The sequence below is a fragment of the Pipistrellus hanaki genome, assembly GCF_964339955.1.
Source record: "Pipistrellus hanaki genome assembly, chromosome: 1".
Lineage (NCBI taxonomy): Eukaryota > Metazoa > Chordata > Mammalia > Chiroptera > Vespertilionidae > Pipistrellus > Pipistrellus hanaki.
In genome coordinates this window covers 106,058,771-106,077,109 of record NC_140503.1, presented here as the reverse complement: position 1 = coordinate 106,077,109, position 18,339 = coordinate 106,058,771, and the positions used below count along the sequence as shown (strand labels likewise).

The window sequence follows — 18,339 nt, the reverse complement described above, 5'->3', positions numbered from 1 at the left end:
CCTGTAACTTCTTGGTAACAGAGATTATATGCCCTTTAGTACTAGAATATATTCTATTTACAGAATATATTTTTAATGTATTTAATAAAAATGGAAGTAAATGAGTTTTACAGTTCCTAGCAGAATATTAACCCCATGTATTCTTTTAGATAAACACTAAGAAGAATATCATTCACATATTAACATTCAATATTTCTTTAAAAATCTGTATATTTCAGAAATCATTTTTTTTTTAATTCTATGTAAGATGGCTGGTACAGACACCACAGTGCACACATTACTTCACTCTATCCCCCACTTAGAAGAGAGAAGGTTGACACAGTTGCTCCAGATGAAAAAGAAAAGTGACAGCAGACATAACCCATGCATGAATGTATTACTAAATTCTGATGGATAAAAATGGGAAACATGCTTTAATATAGCTTTCAGATTCAGGTGAGAGGTAGAGAAATGATGCAGAATGATGATTAGAATTGCTCAGAAGGTACCTGATTACTTTCTCTTCAGGGTTTGGAAGTGCTCAGGTTCCTCTCACTAGAGGAAAGCTGAAAGCCTGGAAGGAAAGAGCCAGCAGAAGAGGAAAGCTGCCTACACTAGCTTTTGAGCAAGAGGGAGAGAATGCCGCAAACCAACCCCACTGTAGCTCGAAGAGATTAGGGCAAAATGATGACACTTACTGAGACTACATCACAAAACCAGTATTAAATAGTGACTTGATAATAAAATTAGTGAGAGGTATGAATTATTTCATGTCTGGTGTTTTTTTTGTTTGTTTTGTTTTTTTTTGTTTGTTTGTTTATTTGTTTGTTTTTTGTGTGTGTGTTTTTAAGAAAAGCCCTCATTAAGTTAAATACAGAGGAGAGAAGGCAATCAAAATGTTAAGAGTACTATTAAAATCACAATATATAATGAATTTTGAGCTCTGTTTTCTTCATTTCTTATTATGTTGGAAGAATTTTGCCAAAACCAGTAAACACATGATCCGTTATTAAGGGAGAATAGGAAAACTTGGCTATGACCTGCCAGGCTAAAATACATCACTTAATCTCAACAAAGTGCAGTATCTCATACTTCAAAGAGCTGGATGTTGAAGGTCAGCAATCAGGAGGTTACTTATTTCTCATTGGATATATTCATTGTAATTAAAATCCATTATCTCAAGCTGAGTGATAGTATTTAGATAAAACCTCCAGATCTTAATAACTAAAGTTTTATATGGGCATGATTAACTGAGCAGAGAGAGAAGAACCCATTTAAACTCAAAACAATTATGTATAATCTTAAGATCTACCTGTTGTATTGATGGTCCTTTCTTCCAAAGTTCTCTCCCTGAAGATTTAAAGAGATGAGGAAGAGAAACAGTGAAACAGGAGGTTAACTCAGGTGGATATGAATTCCCTAACTATGCAATTGAGTTCATATGAAAAAAACTATTGATAAAATTTAAATTTCCTCTAATGCATAATACTTTACAGTTCAAATAATAGTGAAATATCGTTTTGGCATCTCTAAAAACACCTGTGTGTTTTTGAGGTTTTTGTGCTATGACAATATCCAGGTAGATAATATTCAATGGTAGGGAGGGAAGATAGGTGAAAAATGCAATATTCAAAACACTCCTTAATTGAAAAGCAATTTGTCAGTATGCAATCAAAGCTTAAACAAATGTGGATACCCTGAAACCCCATGATTCAATTTACAGGAATTGATCCTAAGATTATAATAAAAATATGCTGAAATAATTATGCATAAGAACAATCACTAAATGGTTATAAAACAACTTTAATTACACCTATAAAAAATTGCATAATTAAATTAAACTTAAACAGATGAAATTTTATACATTAATAAAAATCATATCATAGCCGAAACCAGTTTGGCTCAGTGGATAGAGCGTCGGCCTGCGGACTGAAAGGTCCCAGGTTCGATTCTGGTCAAGGGCATGTACCTTGGTTGTGAGCACATCCCCGCTAGTGGGTGTGCAAGAGGCAGTTGATCAATGTTTCTCTCTTATCGATGTTTCTAACTCTCTGTCCCTCTCTCTTCCTCTGTTAAAAACTCAATAAAATATATTTTTTTAAAAATCATATCATAAAAAATATTTATGAGGAAAAAGCCTATAAAATATATTACACTTATAGTAATCTACAGTTCATTCCAGGTGACCTCAATTTCATGCCTAGGGAGAAGAGTGCAAGGATAAGCCTTAAAACGTAAATAGAGGCTCCAATGTAGTAGCATGAGTGACTAATTTTATTTGTTGTACTTTTCTGAATTTTCCAATTTCTCTTTAATAAGCACAGAAAAATACTTGGCACAAGTATGCAATAAATATTGAGTGAATGTTTTATATACAGATTTGAACAATGGTTCTTTAAAATTATAAGTATAAAAGTTAAGAGTTTGAGAAATTCCAAGATGGCAGCATAGGTAAAAACCTAAATTGCTGCCTCACACAATTTCAAAAGTACAAATAAAAGACAAAACTATCACTCAGAACCATGGGAAAGCTGGCTGAGTGAAAATTCTACAACTAGAAGGAAAGAGAAAAGAGCACTGAGACACGCACAAGTGCTGAAAAGCTGAGGTATGGTGGCACGCGGCCTGGGCTGGCGGCGGGCATTGCTTTTTTCAACCAGAAGGGAGACAAGCTCCTGATTACTCTGAAATCCAGTTTCTGGGGAGACTCGGGGGACCCAAACTCCTACAGGGAGAAGCTGGACTGTCTGCTATTGGGTCAGAAAGTGAGAGTGGCTTGCTAGCAGAGCTGCACACAGGAATAATTGTTAACTGCGCTGGGGTGCGCGGCATGAGACATGGGGAAGCGGTCGGAGATGCAGATATGGCTGACTGGCAGCCATCACTGTTTGCAAAGCCCTAGCGTAATGATGCCCTGAGACCCCGTCCCGCATAACCTACAAACATACCCAAGCTCCAAGCAATGGCTTTTGCATATGAATGGCCTGCCCTATCACAGCTTAAGCTAGCAAACTGCAGCCCTGGTCAGACAGCTCCAAAACCTCCAATCCCCAAAGAGGAGAAAACTGTAGTTCTCGTTATAGCTCCTGGAGGATGGCTTCAGACAGTGGATGACCTGCATCCCATTGGAGATCCAGAGCCAGTGTACCTAGAGGTCAGTGTGAGACATCAGATTTCAACTCTTCACATCCATAAGTGACATATTCAAGAGGCAGACTCAGTCAGCACCAAAGTCCCCAATGAAACAAGTCCTGCACCATAAGTGTGTCTCCAGTGAAGCAGTTCTTCCATTATATACACAGCGGGTCCTCACAGCCAATTGGCCTGGAGGTCAATTCCTCCCAGTATACCAACAGCAATCAAGGCTTAACTACACCAAGACTTTGGACTCAGCCCACAAAGTGGTGTACCAAGACCGTCCACCTGGGGTGATTGGGGAGGCTGAGCTACTGGCCCCTGTGGGTCACCTACCACACAAAGCCACTCCATCAACACAGGGAAGCAGCCAAAATGCGGAGACACAGAGGCATGTTGAGAAAGGGGGCAATGGAAAAAAGCAAACTACTGGATGATATAGAGTTCTAAACCACATTTATAAGGTTACTCAAGAATCTTCTAAAAACTGCTGAGAAACTTGATGAGACATCCAGGAAGCTTAGTGAGACCTTTAGGGACCTTAACAAGAATGCCAAAAAAAGTAAAAGGACCAGTTAGAAATTAAACATACACTGTCTGAAATAAAGAATATACAGAAACTCAACTTGTACCCCAAGAATCAAACCAAAGATCTGAAATATAAGGAAACAAAAAACACCCAACCAATAAAACAAAAAGAAAAAAGAACCCAAAAATATAAGATACTGTAAGGAGCCACTTGGACAACTTTAAGCGTACCAATATCCTAATTTATGGGGTGCCAGAAGAGAGAGAGAGCAAATATTGAAAACATATTAGAAAAAATAATGACAGAAAACTTCCCCTACCTGGTGAAAGAAATAGACTTACAATTTCAGGAAATGCACAGGAATCCAAAGAGAACCACACCAAGACAAATCATAATTACAATATAATGCCAAGGGCAAAAGACAAAGAAAGAATCTTACAAGCAGCAAGAGAAAAAACAGTTAGTTACCTACAGGGGAATACACATACTGATTTCTCAACAGAAACTATGCTGGCCAGAAGGGAGTGGCAAGAAATATTCAAAGTGATGAACAGCAAACACCTACAACCAAGATTACTCTACCCAGCAAAGCTATCATTCAGAATTGAAGGGTAGATAAAGAACTTCACAGACAAGAAAAAGCTAAAGGAGTTCATCACCACCAACATGGATTACATAAAGGAATGGACTGACAATTCTCAGGGGGAAAAGGGTTTGAGGGGTGTGGGAAGAGATTGGACAAAAATCTTACACCTATGGATGAAGACAGTAAGGGCTTGGGGTTGGGTGGGGAAACAGGTGAAGGGGATCTATGGGGGGAAAAAAAAGGAGAAACACCTGTAATAATCTGAACAATAAAGATTAAAAAAAAAATAGTTAAGAGTTCCACCCCCCCAAATATATTGATATATATAACTAAAACACTTGATTTGACCTTTATACTCAGTTCATAAATTATTCCACAATATAGTAGGATTTACGGATAAACTAAACAATATTTGCAACACATATTGCCTCAGAAATGAATATTTTGCTTCTTACAAACTGCAGTTCTACCACCTAAATCTTTAACAGCTGCACCTTATTATTCTGAACTTTTCGAGTTAGAGAAAACTTCTGGTACCTTTGTTGGTATTTTCCGATGCAGTCTTCAATAAGTTTAGAATGTCAAGATTGTCACCAATTCTTGCATAGTAAGAACTATCATGGCCAAGGGCATCCAGCAAGTTTATATCAGCACCATTTTTAATTAAGACTTCTACAGCATCTTTGCAACCATATTCACAACCTAACATGAGAGCAGTTCTAAAAGGGAAGATGAAGAATAAAAAACCTTGAGATAGATCTAAGAAAATACTTTAGAAATCTTCCAGAGCCCCCATTTCAAAAGAACAATCACTACTTTAAAAAGTCATCCTTGCCGAAACCAGTTTGGTTCAGTGGTAGAGCATCGGTCTGCAAACTGAAAGGTCCCAGGTTCGATTCCGGTCAAAGGCATGTACCTGGGTTGCGGGCACATCCCCGGTAGGGGGTGTGCAAGAGGCAGCTGGTCGATGTTTCTCTCTCATCGATGTTTCTAGCTCTCTCTCTCTTCCCTTCCTTCCTGTAAAAAAATCAATAAAATATATTTTAAAAAAAAAAGTCATCCTTATTAAAGATTCAAATTTCACTCTACATTTTCATCTTATATTTTTACTTCACTGCAGTTATAAAAACATTTGCTTTGTGCTTTAGTTTGCTCTATATATACTGTGGAAAAGTATTTTATCAGTTTATATACATTTGTTACCTACTTCTCCCAAACTAACTCCCTTTATTCCTGTCCTACTATGTCCTACAAGTAAATTACCAGAGACATCATCCACAACTGGTACTGTCACCCCACCAGCTCAAAACCTACAACAATAAGCCCAAACTATTCAAGTCCCTTCATGAACTGAACCACAAAAAGCAAACTTCCCCAATGAATCCCTTCTCCACCAAACAAAACAAGAACCAAATTCCTGTTCCTCAATTATTTTTTACAAGAGCCTTGTTTTTCCTACCTGGAGACTTTCACATATCCAACACCTAATTTTAAAACTTGCCTACTCAAATAAACCTTCCTTAATTAATCCCATTAACATGGACTACTGGTTTATTCTGCCATCATAGAGATGGCACTAAACACTTAACAGTGTATCGGCAAATAGCAATAATTTAACAAAATAATTAAATCATCATGCAAATTTAGAAGGATCCTAGAAATTATTGTACCCAATTCTCTATTTTTATTGCTGAGGAGGAGGAGAAAAAACACCTTGAGAAAATCAGTACTGGAACATGTCAAGCTCCAGGAACCAAAAGACTCACCAACAAAGTAGACTGTAGATCTGATTTTTAATTGTTCTTTCTTGAATCTTATTTGAGCCTATTTTATTAAACATTTTCATAAAGCTTAAAATGATTGGGATCCTTTTTTTGTGATTTCTTTGACTGGAGACAGGCCCTAATCATTGCTTATATTTTGCATTTACTTGTCATCTTCCCCTATGTGCCTCTCCATCCAATTTCAGCAGACTCTGAAGAAAAGTAAATGGTGCCAATTCCAAGGAAAGGCTGAACCAAAAGGGATGGAAAGGCTATCACAGCAGCAGAATTTCAGAATCACTGTGTATGCAGCTGGTATGTGGGGAGCTGTGATAAAAAACAAAAAATTACCTGTTTTGTTTGTCTCTGGAATTAATATCCGCTCCTCTATCTATCAGCAGTTGACATATAGTTGGCCTACACATCTGAGTAGCTAGAACAAGTGGTGTCCGCCCATCCTAAACAACAAGAAAAATAAGTATTAGACAACATATCACCCAAAACATAAAAGCTAGAACACATGAGTTAAAATGAGAATAAACATATCAATAAATTGACTTACTACATCTTTGGCATTCACCGAGGCCCCATGGTCACAAAGCAGCTGTATGCTAGAAGGACAGTCTGCCATAGCTTTGAGGAACAAAGGAGAATGATAAATAATGAACAGGTGTTGTTAAGACATGTGGTGTTTTGCTAGGTCCATATAAGAGTTAAATTCTTCATTTTCTAGGTTACAAGCTTCATATTGTTCACTCTCAGTTTAGCATTATAAGCATCAATTTTCTGTCTGAAAATGGGTTAGACAAAATAATTTTTATTATAAATATTACATAATTTATTAGGACCAACCAATGTTTGTAGAAGACAAGAATATACTGCTCTCCTAAGGATAAACACAGATAATAAATATCAAACTTAAATTTTCTATTTATAGTAAGTTTCTAAACTTGGCTTTAACTGGCTTGACCCATGAAGTGTTAGATGAATTTTTATAAAAGAACTTGTGGCCTGGTGCATGAAATTCCTACACAGGGGGATGGGGTCTCCTCAGTCCAGCCTGCACCCTCTCTAATCCAGGACCCCTCAGTATAGACCAGCAGTTGGACATTCCTCATAATCCTTGACTGCTGGCTCCTAATCACTCACCTGCCTGCCTCCCTGGTCACCCCTAACTGCCCCCCCTGCTGGCCTGATCGCCCCTCACTGCCCCTGCGTGCTGGCCTGATTGCCCCCAACTGTCCCATCCTTGCGGGCCTGGTTGCCCCTAACTGCCTTCCCCCCCACCCCCCTCTAGACTGGTTGCCCCCAACTGCCCCCCACCCCCACCAGCCTGGTGACCCCTGCCTGCCTGATCACCCTATGCAGCCTGCTGTTCAGTCATTTAGTTATCCCTCAATAATTCCCCTGCTGGCCTGGTCACCCCACACAGCCTGCTTGTTCAGTCATTTGATAGTTCCTCAGGCTGGTCCTGGGTGGGCTGAGGGGATTGGGCACCACCATCTTGTGGCTGTGGGTTCCACCATCTTTGAGGGTGTGGCAATTAGCATCTTCCCTCCTTATTGGCTGTGGGCAATGCCATCTTTGTGAGGGTATGAGGGTCAATTAGCATATTCCCTCTTTATTACATAGGATCATATTCACTTTTTTATGAAAGAGCCATGGTGAAGTATGACTCATACATTTAATATTCCATTCCCAAAGCAGAGACTGCAATGTCTATCCTTAATGATACAAAGCAGTATCGTTTTACTACAAATTATAAAATTGTATGATGTGTCTTCTCTGGCCAATACTATAGTTCATATTTAAATTAGGAAAAAAAATTATTGCTAATTTCATTAAATAGGATTGTGTTTGTACTTCCCATGAAGTTTTTAAAAGTCTAGATTATTAGTACAAAAATTACTGATAAAGCCAGCATTCATTTCTTTTGTAGAATTCAATAGAATAAAACCAAAACCTATCCTATATAATAAAGAGGTAATATGCAAAATGACCATCACGCCAATACACAAGATGGCCGCCCCCATGGAGACACAAAATGGCCACCACAAGATGGTCAGCAGGGGAGGGAAGTTGGGAGGGACCAGGCCTGCAGGGGAGGGCAGTTGGGGGCGACCAGGCCTGTAGGGGAGGGCAGTTATGGGCAATCAGGCCTGCAGGGGAGGGCAGTTAGGGGCAATCGGGCCAGCAGGGGAACAGGTAGGCATCAATCAGGCTGGTAAGAGAGTTGTTAGGGGGTGATCAGGCTGGCAGGCAGAAGCAGGGGCAATCAGGCAGGCAGGCAAGTAGTTGGGAGTCAACAGTCCTGGATTGTGAGAGATATGTCTGATTACCCATTTAGGCCTGATCTCAAGGGGTCCCAAATTGGAGAGGGTGAAGGCTGGGCTGAGGACACACACATTCACCCAGGCGTGAATATCACCGGGCTTCTAGTATAAGAATATCAAGTAAATGTTCATTTCTGTTTATCTTTAATCGAGCAAGTCTTTTATATAAAGTCCATAATCACATTAATTATGTATTAACTATGTGCAATTTCTGTATATAATTACACCTCAAAAAAGCATAAACTAAAAATAAAAAAGACTGGAAAAAACTAAACATTGACTAATTGACATTGAAACCATTTTCAAATACATTAATCATAATAATGGTATTATACTTAGTTACAAAATAGAATTATCTTTTGGAGATACAAATTGAATTATTTATGAATATAATTTATGATGTCTTGAATTTAATATAGAATATGCCAGTGGAGCCCTGACTAGTGCTCTCAGTTGTTAGAGCATTGGTCAGGGTACTGAAAGGTCTTAGGTTCTATTCCTGGTCAAAGCACATACCTTGGTTGCAGATTCCATCCCAGCCCTAGACACAGCAAGTGGATAAGGCAACAAACTGATATGTCTCTGTCACATCAATGTTTCTCTCTCTCCCTGGGTAAGGATTAACAAAACAAAACAAAAAACTGCAATGGAAAGGGATAATAATATGTGGTGGTATATAGATGAACCAAAATTGACTATTCTATATAATAAAAGCCTAATATGCTAAGTGTCTGGTTGACCAGTCTGCCATTCAACCAATCAAAACATACTATGCTAATGATATGCTAAGGCCACTCAACCGCACGCTATGATGTGCACTGACCACCAAGGGGCAGATGCTCTGACCAGTAGGTTAGCTTGCCTCTGGAGTCCAGCCAATCGGGAATTGAGTAAGATAGGCCAGATATGCCCTGGAGACCTCCCACTGTCCCTCCCTGGCTGGCCAATCTCCAGTAACTCTCCCTGGCCCCAATTGTGCATTGGTGGGGTCCTTCAGCCTGGCCTGAGCCCTCTTGCCATCTGGAACCACTCGGTGGATGTTGGAGAGCCCCTAATCCTGCAGGCTAGGCCAAGGGACTCCACTGGTGCATAAATTCGTGCACCAGGCCTCTAGTCCTCTCTAATAAAAGAGAAACATACAAACTGACCATACCTTCGCTACACCCACAAGCCACACCCACCAGCCAATCAGGGTGAGTATGCAAATTAACCCAACCAAGATGGCAGTTAATTTGCATATCCTGGCCAGAGTGAAGACTGAAGACAACATAGAAAGAAGCCAAGCATTGCAGAAGGAAGCAAAGCTGCGGATAAGCAAGCAAGCGAGATTGGGGAGAAGGGAGGGAAGCAGGCGGGGCAGCAGAAACTGCAGCAGGAAGCCCTATTGCAGGAATCTTCCTGCAAGTGGCCTACAGTATATTAATAATTGTCTAAGCTGAATAAAGAGTATAGGTGTTTGCCCTGGCTGGTGCTCGGTGGTTACAGCATCAGCCCTGTGGACTGAAGGGTCTCAGGTTCGATTCCAGTCAGGAGCGTGTATCTCGATTGCAGGCTTGATCCTTAGCCCTGGTCAATGTGTGCGTGGAAGATAAGCAATTAATGTATCTCTCTCATATTGATGTTTCTGTCTCTCCCTCTCCCTTCCACTCTAAAAATCAATAGAAAAAAATATCCTGTTAACAACAACAACAACAAAAAAAAAACAACAAAAAGAGTATGGGTGTTTTAATATAATATTCTAACTTTATGCATGTTTGAAATCTTCCCTAATAAACAGTTAAAATAATTTTTAAAAAGTGATTATTAAAAATGTTGGATTAATTTTTTTAAAAACTAGGAAAAGGTGATAAGAAAACGGAAATATCATGTGTCATATTCATACTTTAGAGAGCAGCAAAATCATTTTTGAAATCCCATTAAGCATAGCAAATTAGATTACAAATATAAATTTTTTAAATTATTTTAAATTTAATTTGTGAATTTGTCTTGATGATTCCATAACTATAAAATCTTGATAGCACATCACTTGTGAATCTAAACTACTGTTTTTATTTAAGCAGCAATACAAAATTATCAGCAAAAATAAAATCTATAGTGCCCTGGCCGGTGTCAGTTTCCAGTTGGATTCCTCATCAAGGATACATACCTTGGGTTGCAAGTTTGATCCAGGCCCTGGTCAGGGTACATGTAGGAGACAACCAATCAATGTGTCTCTCTCACATCCATGTTTCTTCCTTCTCTTTCTCTCCGTCCCTCCTCCCTCCCTCCTTTCTCTCCAATGTCTCTAAAACAGCAATGGTAAAACATATCCTTTGGTGAGGATTAACAAAAATAAAATCTATAGCAACTCACAGGGGTCATTAGGAGGCTTAAGTGATAATGTATATAATAATGCTTTGCAAATAATACCATTCTATAGAAAAATGCATTGTGTAAAAATTAAACTATTATAAAAGCACAAAAATATTTAAAAATTGAAATAAAATTAAGGCATAAAAGTTTGAAGGAAATTTGAAGTATAATGCATGTTTAATGCAAAACATATTAATCTACTGCAGATAGTTCATATATGTGCAAAGAAAGGTAAGTCCCTTCCTTCCTTCCTTCCTTCCTTCCTTCCTTCCTTCTGGCCTTCTAATAAACTGTAGGAGTGTCAGGCTTAAAAGAGTCAGATGGCAGGTCAAACATTACATTCTAAAAATACTTAATATCCAAGTATTTTAAGACATCTAAAGAATACAGATAAATTTAGATATACAACTAAGAGTAATAAAGTCTGTGAAATGATTAGTATAAATCTTTTTTAAAATATAGCACATTACAGTGATATGAAATTCAGCACTAATACCTCTAACCAAATAATCACCACCACCCTTAATTAAGAAATTACCACATGCCAGGCTGTATTCATTATTTAATCATAACCACTTACTGCAGTAGTATTAACTTCACTTTTTAAAACTGATTTCAGAGAGGAAGAGAGAGGGAAAGAGAGACAGAAACATTCAATGATGAGAGAGAATCACTGATCAGCTGCCTCCTGCACACCCCACACTGGGGATCGAGCCCACAATCCCAGCATGTGCCCTGACCAGGAATTGAACCGTGACCTCTAGATCACTGGTCAAAGCTTAACCACTAAACCATGCTGGCTTGGGTTTAACTTTATTTTGAAGATTAGAAAAATGAATTTCAGACATGTTAATTAGGTAAATGTAGTTTTCATGAAAGAGAAAAATATTCCTCCCATTTCTCCTGCCAATTCCCAAACTAACTCACTAATTCTCTCATTCTCTCTCTCTCATTCTCTTTCTCTCTCTCTCTCTCTCCCTCTCTCTCTCTCTCTCTCTCTCTCTCTCTCTCTCTCTCTCTCTCTCTCTCTCTCTCTCTCTCTCTCCATCCACTCCCTGCCACCTCCCATCTCAGCCCCTACCACTGGAGATCCCTGAGATCAGGTTTATTCATCTTTGGACTTCTAGTATCTAGCAAACTGACCAGTAAATACTGACTGAATGAATCTTTCTAAGCTGTATAATCCAAAAATATACATATTCAAATTTGAGTAAAAATTTATAATATCCCATTTCTCCACACATTTAAAAAAAATAAATTTTATTGATTTCTTTACAGAGAGGAAGAGAGAGGGATAGAGAGTTAGAAACATCGATGAGAGAGAAACATCGATCAGCTGCCTCCTGCACACCCCCTACTAGGGATGTGCCCACAACCAAGGTACATGCCCTTGACCGGAATTGAACCTGGGACCCTTCAGTCTGCAGGCCAACGCCGTATTCACTGAGCCAAACTGGTTAGGGCTAGTGTTCAGCCATTTTAACAAGTATTTCTTTCTGTCCAAGTGAAATCTTTGCTTACCAGCATCATGAAGTGCAGTTCTTCCCTGCAGGTCTGCATGTTCAGTGGGACAATTGTACTGTTAAAATACAAAAACTTTGTCATTGAGAAGAGTTTTATTTTAAAATTCAATACCTGAAATCCAATGAACAGCTGTTATTTAATCTTAAAATATTCCATTTATGAAAAAAAAAAACCACAGCAAAAAGTCTAGATAAGCCACTAAATATTTTGACATGAAACAAACGTAATAATGTTATCCTGTAAATTTAATAATATCTCACCAAACAGGAAAACATACAGTATATTACAATAGCCTGGTACATATAAACTACATTATAGTTTGAATTTTGTATGTTTTTTTCCAGCATGGATTGAAACTTGTACAACTGAATAAAAAAAAGATGAGTTTTGCTGCTTAACTTAATGGTGAAAATGTTTATGAAAATGTGTGATTGAACCCTTTACCTGAAAACTCAGCCCACTACTTCAGAGAATTTTGTGGCTGCCTGCCTATAAACATGTGTTTATAGTATTTATTTTAAGTTATGAATGTTTATTAAAAAATAGATAGATCCTATGTTGTCTTTATTTATCTTATGCCATATACCACACAACAGAAAATTCTAATCTCCAACTAAAGTCAACAGGAAGGCCATGTCTTTTGTTATTTATTTTTAATACACTGAGTTATGCAATTGACTTCCCTCAGAGTTTTTGCTCTTTATTGTTCACATTCTTTCACAAAAGATGAAAAAAATATTATGTAAGCTAATAGTCAAAGTTAGCCCACTATTTTCTTTGATCTCAAATTCCAAAAACACATCTATTGTTTGCAATTAAAATAACAAAGCCAAAATATTAACCACTTTTACTACCTGTAGAAGTTTTTGTAGGCATAATGCATGTCCATACTTTGCAGCCAGGTGAAGAGCATTTCTTCCTATAAAAGAAATAATTTAAAATACATGTGAATTTTTCCATAATAGAAATGTGACTCATTTTTTCAAAAGTAATTGACAGGATACTCGATTTGTAAGCATGCTTTCAGTTTCTAAGATGTTTCATCTGGGTTGATATTTTGATAAGATATCAACCCAGTACACACCAAAACAATGAAAGTAGGAAGAAAATTTAAACATACAAATGCATGAAGAACAAGCACTTTGTCTTATTTGCCCTGTATCTCTAGCAGTACCTGAGACAGAGTAAATAATTAAATATTGGCACAGCAAAGAAGAAAGAGAAAGAGGAAGAAAAGAGAAAAGGAAAAAGAGGATGAGTAAAAAAGAAGAGAAAGATACCAAGAATTTTCATAACATTTCCATATAGGCAGCATGGATTCTAAAATAGAGGAAGTTAAGAGATAGAAGTCAAAGAAAGGGTATTCTGTAATTTCCATGCTTTAACTATAATTCAGTTAATTAAAAGGCTTTGTCTCTGAAAATCAGTAATGTTCAACTATGTGTGTTAAAATGTGCAATTTAAAGAAAATTATAAGGAGGAGGGCAGATAATCTGAAAGGTTAACTCTGAATATTGAAAAAGGTAAATTTGGCCGAAACTGGTTTGGCTCAGTGGATAGAGTGTTGGTCTGTGGACTGAAAGGTCCCAGGTTTGATTCCTGTCAAGGGCATGTACATTGGTTGCGGGCACATCCCCGATGGGGGGTGTGCTGGAGGCAGCTGGTCGATGTTTCTCTCTCATGGATGTTTCTAACTCTCTGTCCCTCTCCCTTCCTCTCTGTGAGAAATCAATAAAAAATATATTTAAAAAAAAAAAAAGAAAAGAAAAAGGTAAATTTGCAGAAAATGTTCTACCTCCTAAATATACTTCTTTACCCAAACATCTCTCTTTAACAGTGAAAACTATAAGGGTTTCATCAAGATATTCCTCCTTTCGTTCTTTAATGCTCTCAATTTCTCTCTAAATTCACAAATTTCCTTACAAACAATTGCACTTCACAACTAGAACTTTTTGCTAGAAAAAAGTATTTTATGTTCTGTTCATCCTGAATAAATAAATTTACTTTTAACTCTCATTCACTTTTATATAAGTTTAGATAAGTAGTAAGTTTTCTTGAGTCTGATCACTTCTGTGTAGCAGCTAACTAAGCAGGTTGAAGAACAGAAAACAATGAGTCCAGGTGTTTACACAGGTACAGATACAAGAGATTCTCTACTTACAAATAAGTTGGAGTGATGATTTCAAATTTTAATTTGCTATTATTTATGGACAAGTTTCCTAAAGACATTTTACACTGTAAAAAGTAACTATAATAACTGTCAATAAGAAACTGTATGAACTGGAATGGTGGGAGTAGGCACAGTGGGGACAGTCCCTGGTGTTCAACAAAATGCCACAGAAACTTAGTCACAAAAAATGTCAAATCAAGTCTTTTCTTACAGAAATTCAAATCCAGCCACTTGAGACAGAGCAGTGAAAAATCAAAGAACTATCAGATCTAAAGCTCACTACTGTGAATTATACTAAAGGTACATAACCTGGTAAAACCCAGATCACAAATACCTCAAAATCACATTAACTTGAAATCTTTTTTTTAAAACATACTTTCACTTTGCTCAAAAATAAAGCAATTAAGATAAAATACATAAATATATTTTAGTCAAAAATCTTAAAATCAAATATTCAGATCTAGATCATAACAAACGATATAATAACAACTGAGACAAGGTCCGTGTACTCAGGAAAGAACAACTTTAAGGAGAAGCACAATAAAACAGAGCAAATAAAAGTACTACTAAATAACATCAAAAGCAAAAGACAAAGTTAAGCCAGGTATGTTGGAACAGAGAGTATGAAATTATATCTGCTGAGTTTGGGAAGGCATTTGAGCCTGACCAACAAAGGAGGGAGGGCAAAAGTTACTAGATTGCTGAAACCGATTTGGCTCAGTGGATAGAGCGTTGGCAGAATGAAAGGTCCCAGGTTCGATTCCAGTCAAGGGCGTGTACCTTGGTTGCAGGCACTTCCCCAGTAGGGGGTGTGCAAGAGGCAGCTGATCAATGTTTCTAACTCTCTATCACTTTCTTTTCCTCTCTGTAAAAAAATCAATAAAATATATTTAAAAAAAAAAAAAAGTTACTAGATTGACCACTAAGCAAAAATGTCCACAAAGGAAAGAATCACAGACAAAACAAAACAAAGCAAAACAAAAACTACTTAAAAAACAGGTTAGTACCTGTCAAGACACTTGAATCAGCACAAATGTAAAAAGTCTTAAGATTTCTACAGAGGTATAGTTAGTTCAAGTTTCTAAAAATAAATATTCCTCTAAATCAATGGAATGCATATATAAGTAACACAAATTCTTTTGTCCTTCAAAGGTGGTAAATAAATAGTTTGGTCTTCAATTTAGAATTTAATATATTTAGAATTTAATATATATTTAGTTTAGTAAAGATTTCAATTATTAACTCAATTGTGATATCTCTCACTCTCCTTCTCACTCCCTGCATTACTAAACACAGGTCTGGATAATAGGAATGTATATTTTTTTTCTTTTTATTGTCTAAAGTTTTATATATGTCTCCATTTTCCCCACTAAACCTACCTCCCATTCAGCCATTCCTACCCGGGCAAGCCTCCACCACCCCAATGGCTATGTCCATTGGTTATGCTAATATCCATGCATACAAGTCATTTGGCTGTTCTCTAACCTCACTCCCTGCCATTTGTCTCTGGATCTATTCCTGTTCATCAAATTATGTTGAACATTATATCCCATGTATGAGTGAGATCATGTGATATTTACCTTTCTCTGACTGGATCATTTCGCTTAGCATAATGCTCTCCAATTCTATCCATGCTATTGCAAATGGTAAGAATTCCTTCTTTTTTACTGCATAGTAGTATTACATTGTATAGATGTACCACAGTTTTCTAATCCACTCATCTGCAAATGGGCACTTAGGCTGTTTCCAAATGTTAGATATTGTAAATTGTGCTGCTATGAACATAGGGGTGCATAAATCCTTTCTGATTAGTGTTTCTGTTTTCCGGAGATAGAATCCTAGAAGTGGCATTACTGTGTTAAATAGGAGTTCCATTTTTAAGTTTTTAAGGAAATACCATACTGTTCTCCAAAATGGCTGCACCAGTCTGCATTCCCACCAGCAGTGCAGGAGGGTTCCTTTTTCTCTGCATCTTCTCTAGCATTTATCGTTTGTTGATTTGTTGATATAGCCATTCTGACAGGTGTGAGATGGTATCTCATAGTTGTTTTGATTTGCATCTCTTGGATAATTAGTGACTTTGAGCATGTTTTCATATGTTTCTTGGCCTTCTGTATGTTCTTTCGAAAAGTGTCTATTTAGCTCCTTTGCCCATTTTTTAGATTGTTCATCTTCCTTTTGTTAAGTTGTATGAGTTATCTGTAAATTTTGGAGATTAAACCCTTATCTGAAATATCATTGGCAAATATGTTCTCCCATTCTTGTTGTTTTGTTGATTTTTCCTTTTGCTGTGCAGAAGCTTTTTATTTTGATGTAATCTCATTTGTTTATTTGCTCCTTAGTCTCCACTGCCCTAGGAGCTTTGTCAGTAGTTATTACTACGACATATGTCTGCTATTTTGCTGCCTCTGGAATCTTGTAGAATTTTTACAATTTAAGTCCTTTAGCCATTTTGAGTTTCTTTTTGTGTATGGTATAAGATGGTGATCTACTTTGATTTTTTTGCATGTATCTGACCAAATTTCCCAGCACCATTTACTGAAGAGACTGTCTTAACTCCATTGTATGCTCTTGCCTCCTTTGTCAAATATTAATTGAGCACAATGGTTTGGGTCAATTCCTGGGTTCTCTGTTCTGTTCCAGGGCAAAAATTAAACTCATTTCCCCTGAGAACAGAACAAAACAAGGATGACCACTTTCACCACTCCTGTTTCATATAGTACTGGAAGTGCTAGCCATAGCAATCAGACAACAAGAAGAAATAAAAGGCCTCCAAATTGGAAAAGAAGAAGTAAAACTGTCCTTATTGGCAGATGACATGATACTATTCATAGAAAACCCCAAATACTCCATAAAAAAACTGCTCGACCTAATAAATGAATTTGGCAATGTAGCAGAATACAAAATTAACACCCAGAAATCTATGGCCTTTTTATACACCAATAATGAACTCAAAGGAAGAGAAAATAAAAAAAAACAATCCCATTTACCATTGCACCCAAAAAATTAAGATTCTTAGGAATAAATTTAACTAAGGAGGTAAAAGACTCGGAAAACTACAGGACATTGGGAAAAGAGATGGAGGAAGACATAAACAAATGGAAGAACACAGAGCGTCGGCCTGCGGATTGAAAGGTCCCGGGTTCGATTCTGGTCAAGGGCATGTATCTTGGTGGTGGGTACGTCCCCAGTAGGGGGCGTGAAAAAGGCAGCTGATTGATGACTCTCTCTCATCAATGCTTCTAACTCTCTATCCCTCTCCCTTCCTCTCTGTAAAAAATCAATAAAATATATTAAAAAACAAAACAAAACAAAAACAAAAAAACAACAAATGACAAATGGAAGAACATACTATGTTCATCAACATCTTAAAATGTCCATACTACCCAAAGCAATCTACAGATTCAATGCAATCCCCATTAAAATACCAACAGAATGCTTCAAAGATCTAGAACTCTCAAAAAAAATTAATCTATATAAATAAAAATATAAATGTTCATTTGTTTAAAATCTTAAATCTCCAAAAGTTTTTCACTGATTGCTTTGAAATTTTGACACAATTTTGCATTTGAATATGCACATGTTTTTATATACCTTATACCTACAATTATATAAATATCACACCTGTTACAGGTTAAAAACATGCTGTTTTTGAAAAATAGCATTATCTGTTTGATGTAAAAGCAACACACACTATACTAAATATTTTACGATTCCATTTCAATATTTCCGATTTATGATTTCCAAATTTCCAATTTTACAATTCCATTTCAATGTTGATAATGATTGAAGATTTGTGCTTAGATATCACGAACAAAGTTCTCAATCAATTGGGAATGCCATCATAAATCGATCAGCTGCTGCTTCGTTTGATGTAGAATTGCGTCATGAACAAAATTACAACACGGGTAATCTTTTGTCATTGTGCAATCAAATATTCCTAAGCTAATGAGCAAAAAGGCATTTAT

General features: G+C 37.1%; 1 protein-coding gene across 2 annotated transcripts in view; it reads right to left on the bottom strand.

The window, feature by feature from the left end:
* The window catches only part of UACA (uveal autoantigen with coiled-coil domains and ankyrin repeats), a 131,805-nt gene that overhangs the window by 27,322 nt on the left and 86,144 nt on the right, over positions 1-18,339 (bottom strand). For both annotated transcript variants that reach the window (XM_084884932.1, XM_084884933.1), the window contains exons 4-9: positions 13,056-13,120; positions 12,199-12,256; positions 6,555-6,625; positions 6,344-6,450; positions 4,767-4,948; positions 1,292-1,329 (exon numbers count right to left, since the gene is read on the bottom strand). In XM_084884932.1, the coding sequence (XP_084741058.1) occupies positions 1,292-1,329; positions 4,767-4,948; positions 6,344-6,450; positions 6,555-6,625; positions 12,199-12,256; positions 13,056-13,120 (521 nt within the window). The remainder of the gene's footprint in view (positions 1-1,291; positions 1,330-4,766; positions 4,949-6,343; positions 6,451-6,554; positions 6,626-12,198; positions 12,257-13,055; positions 13,121-18,339) is intronic.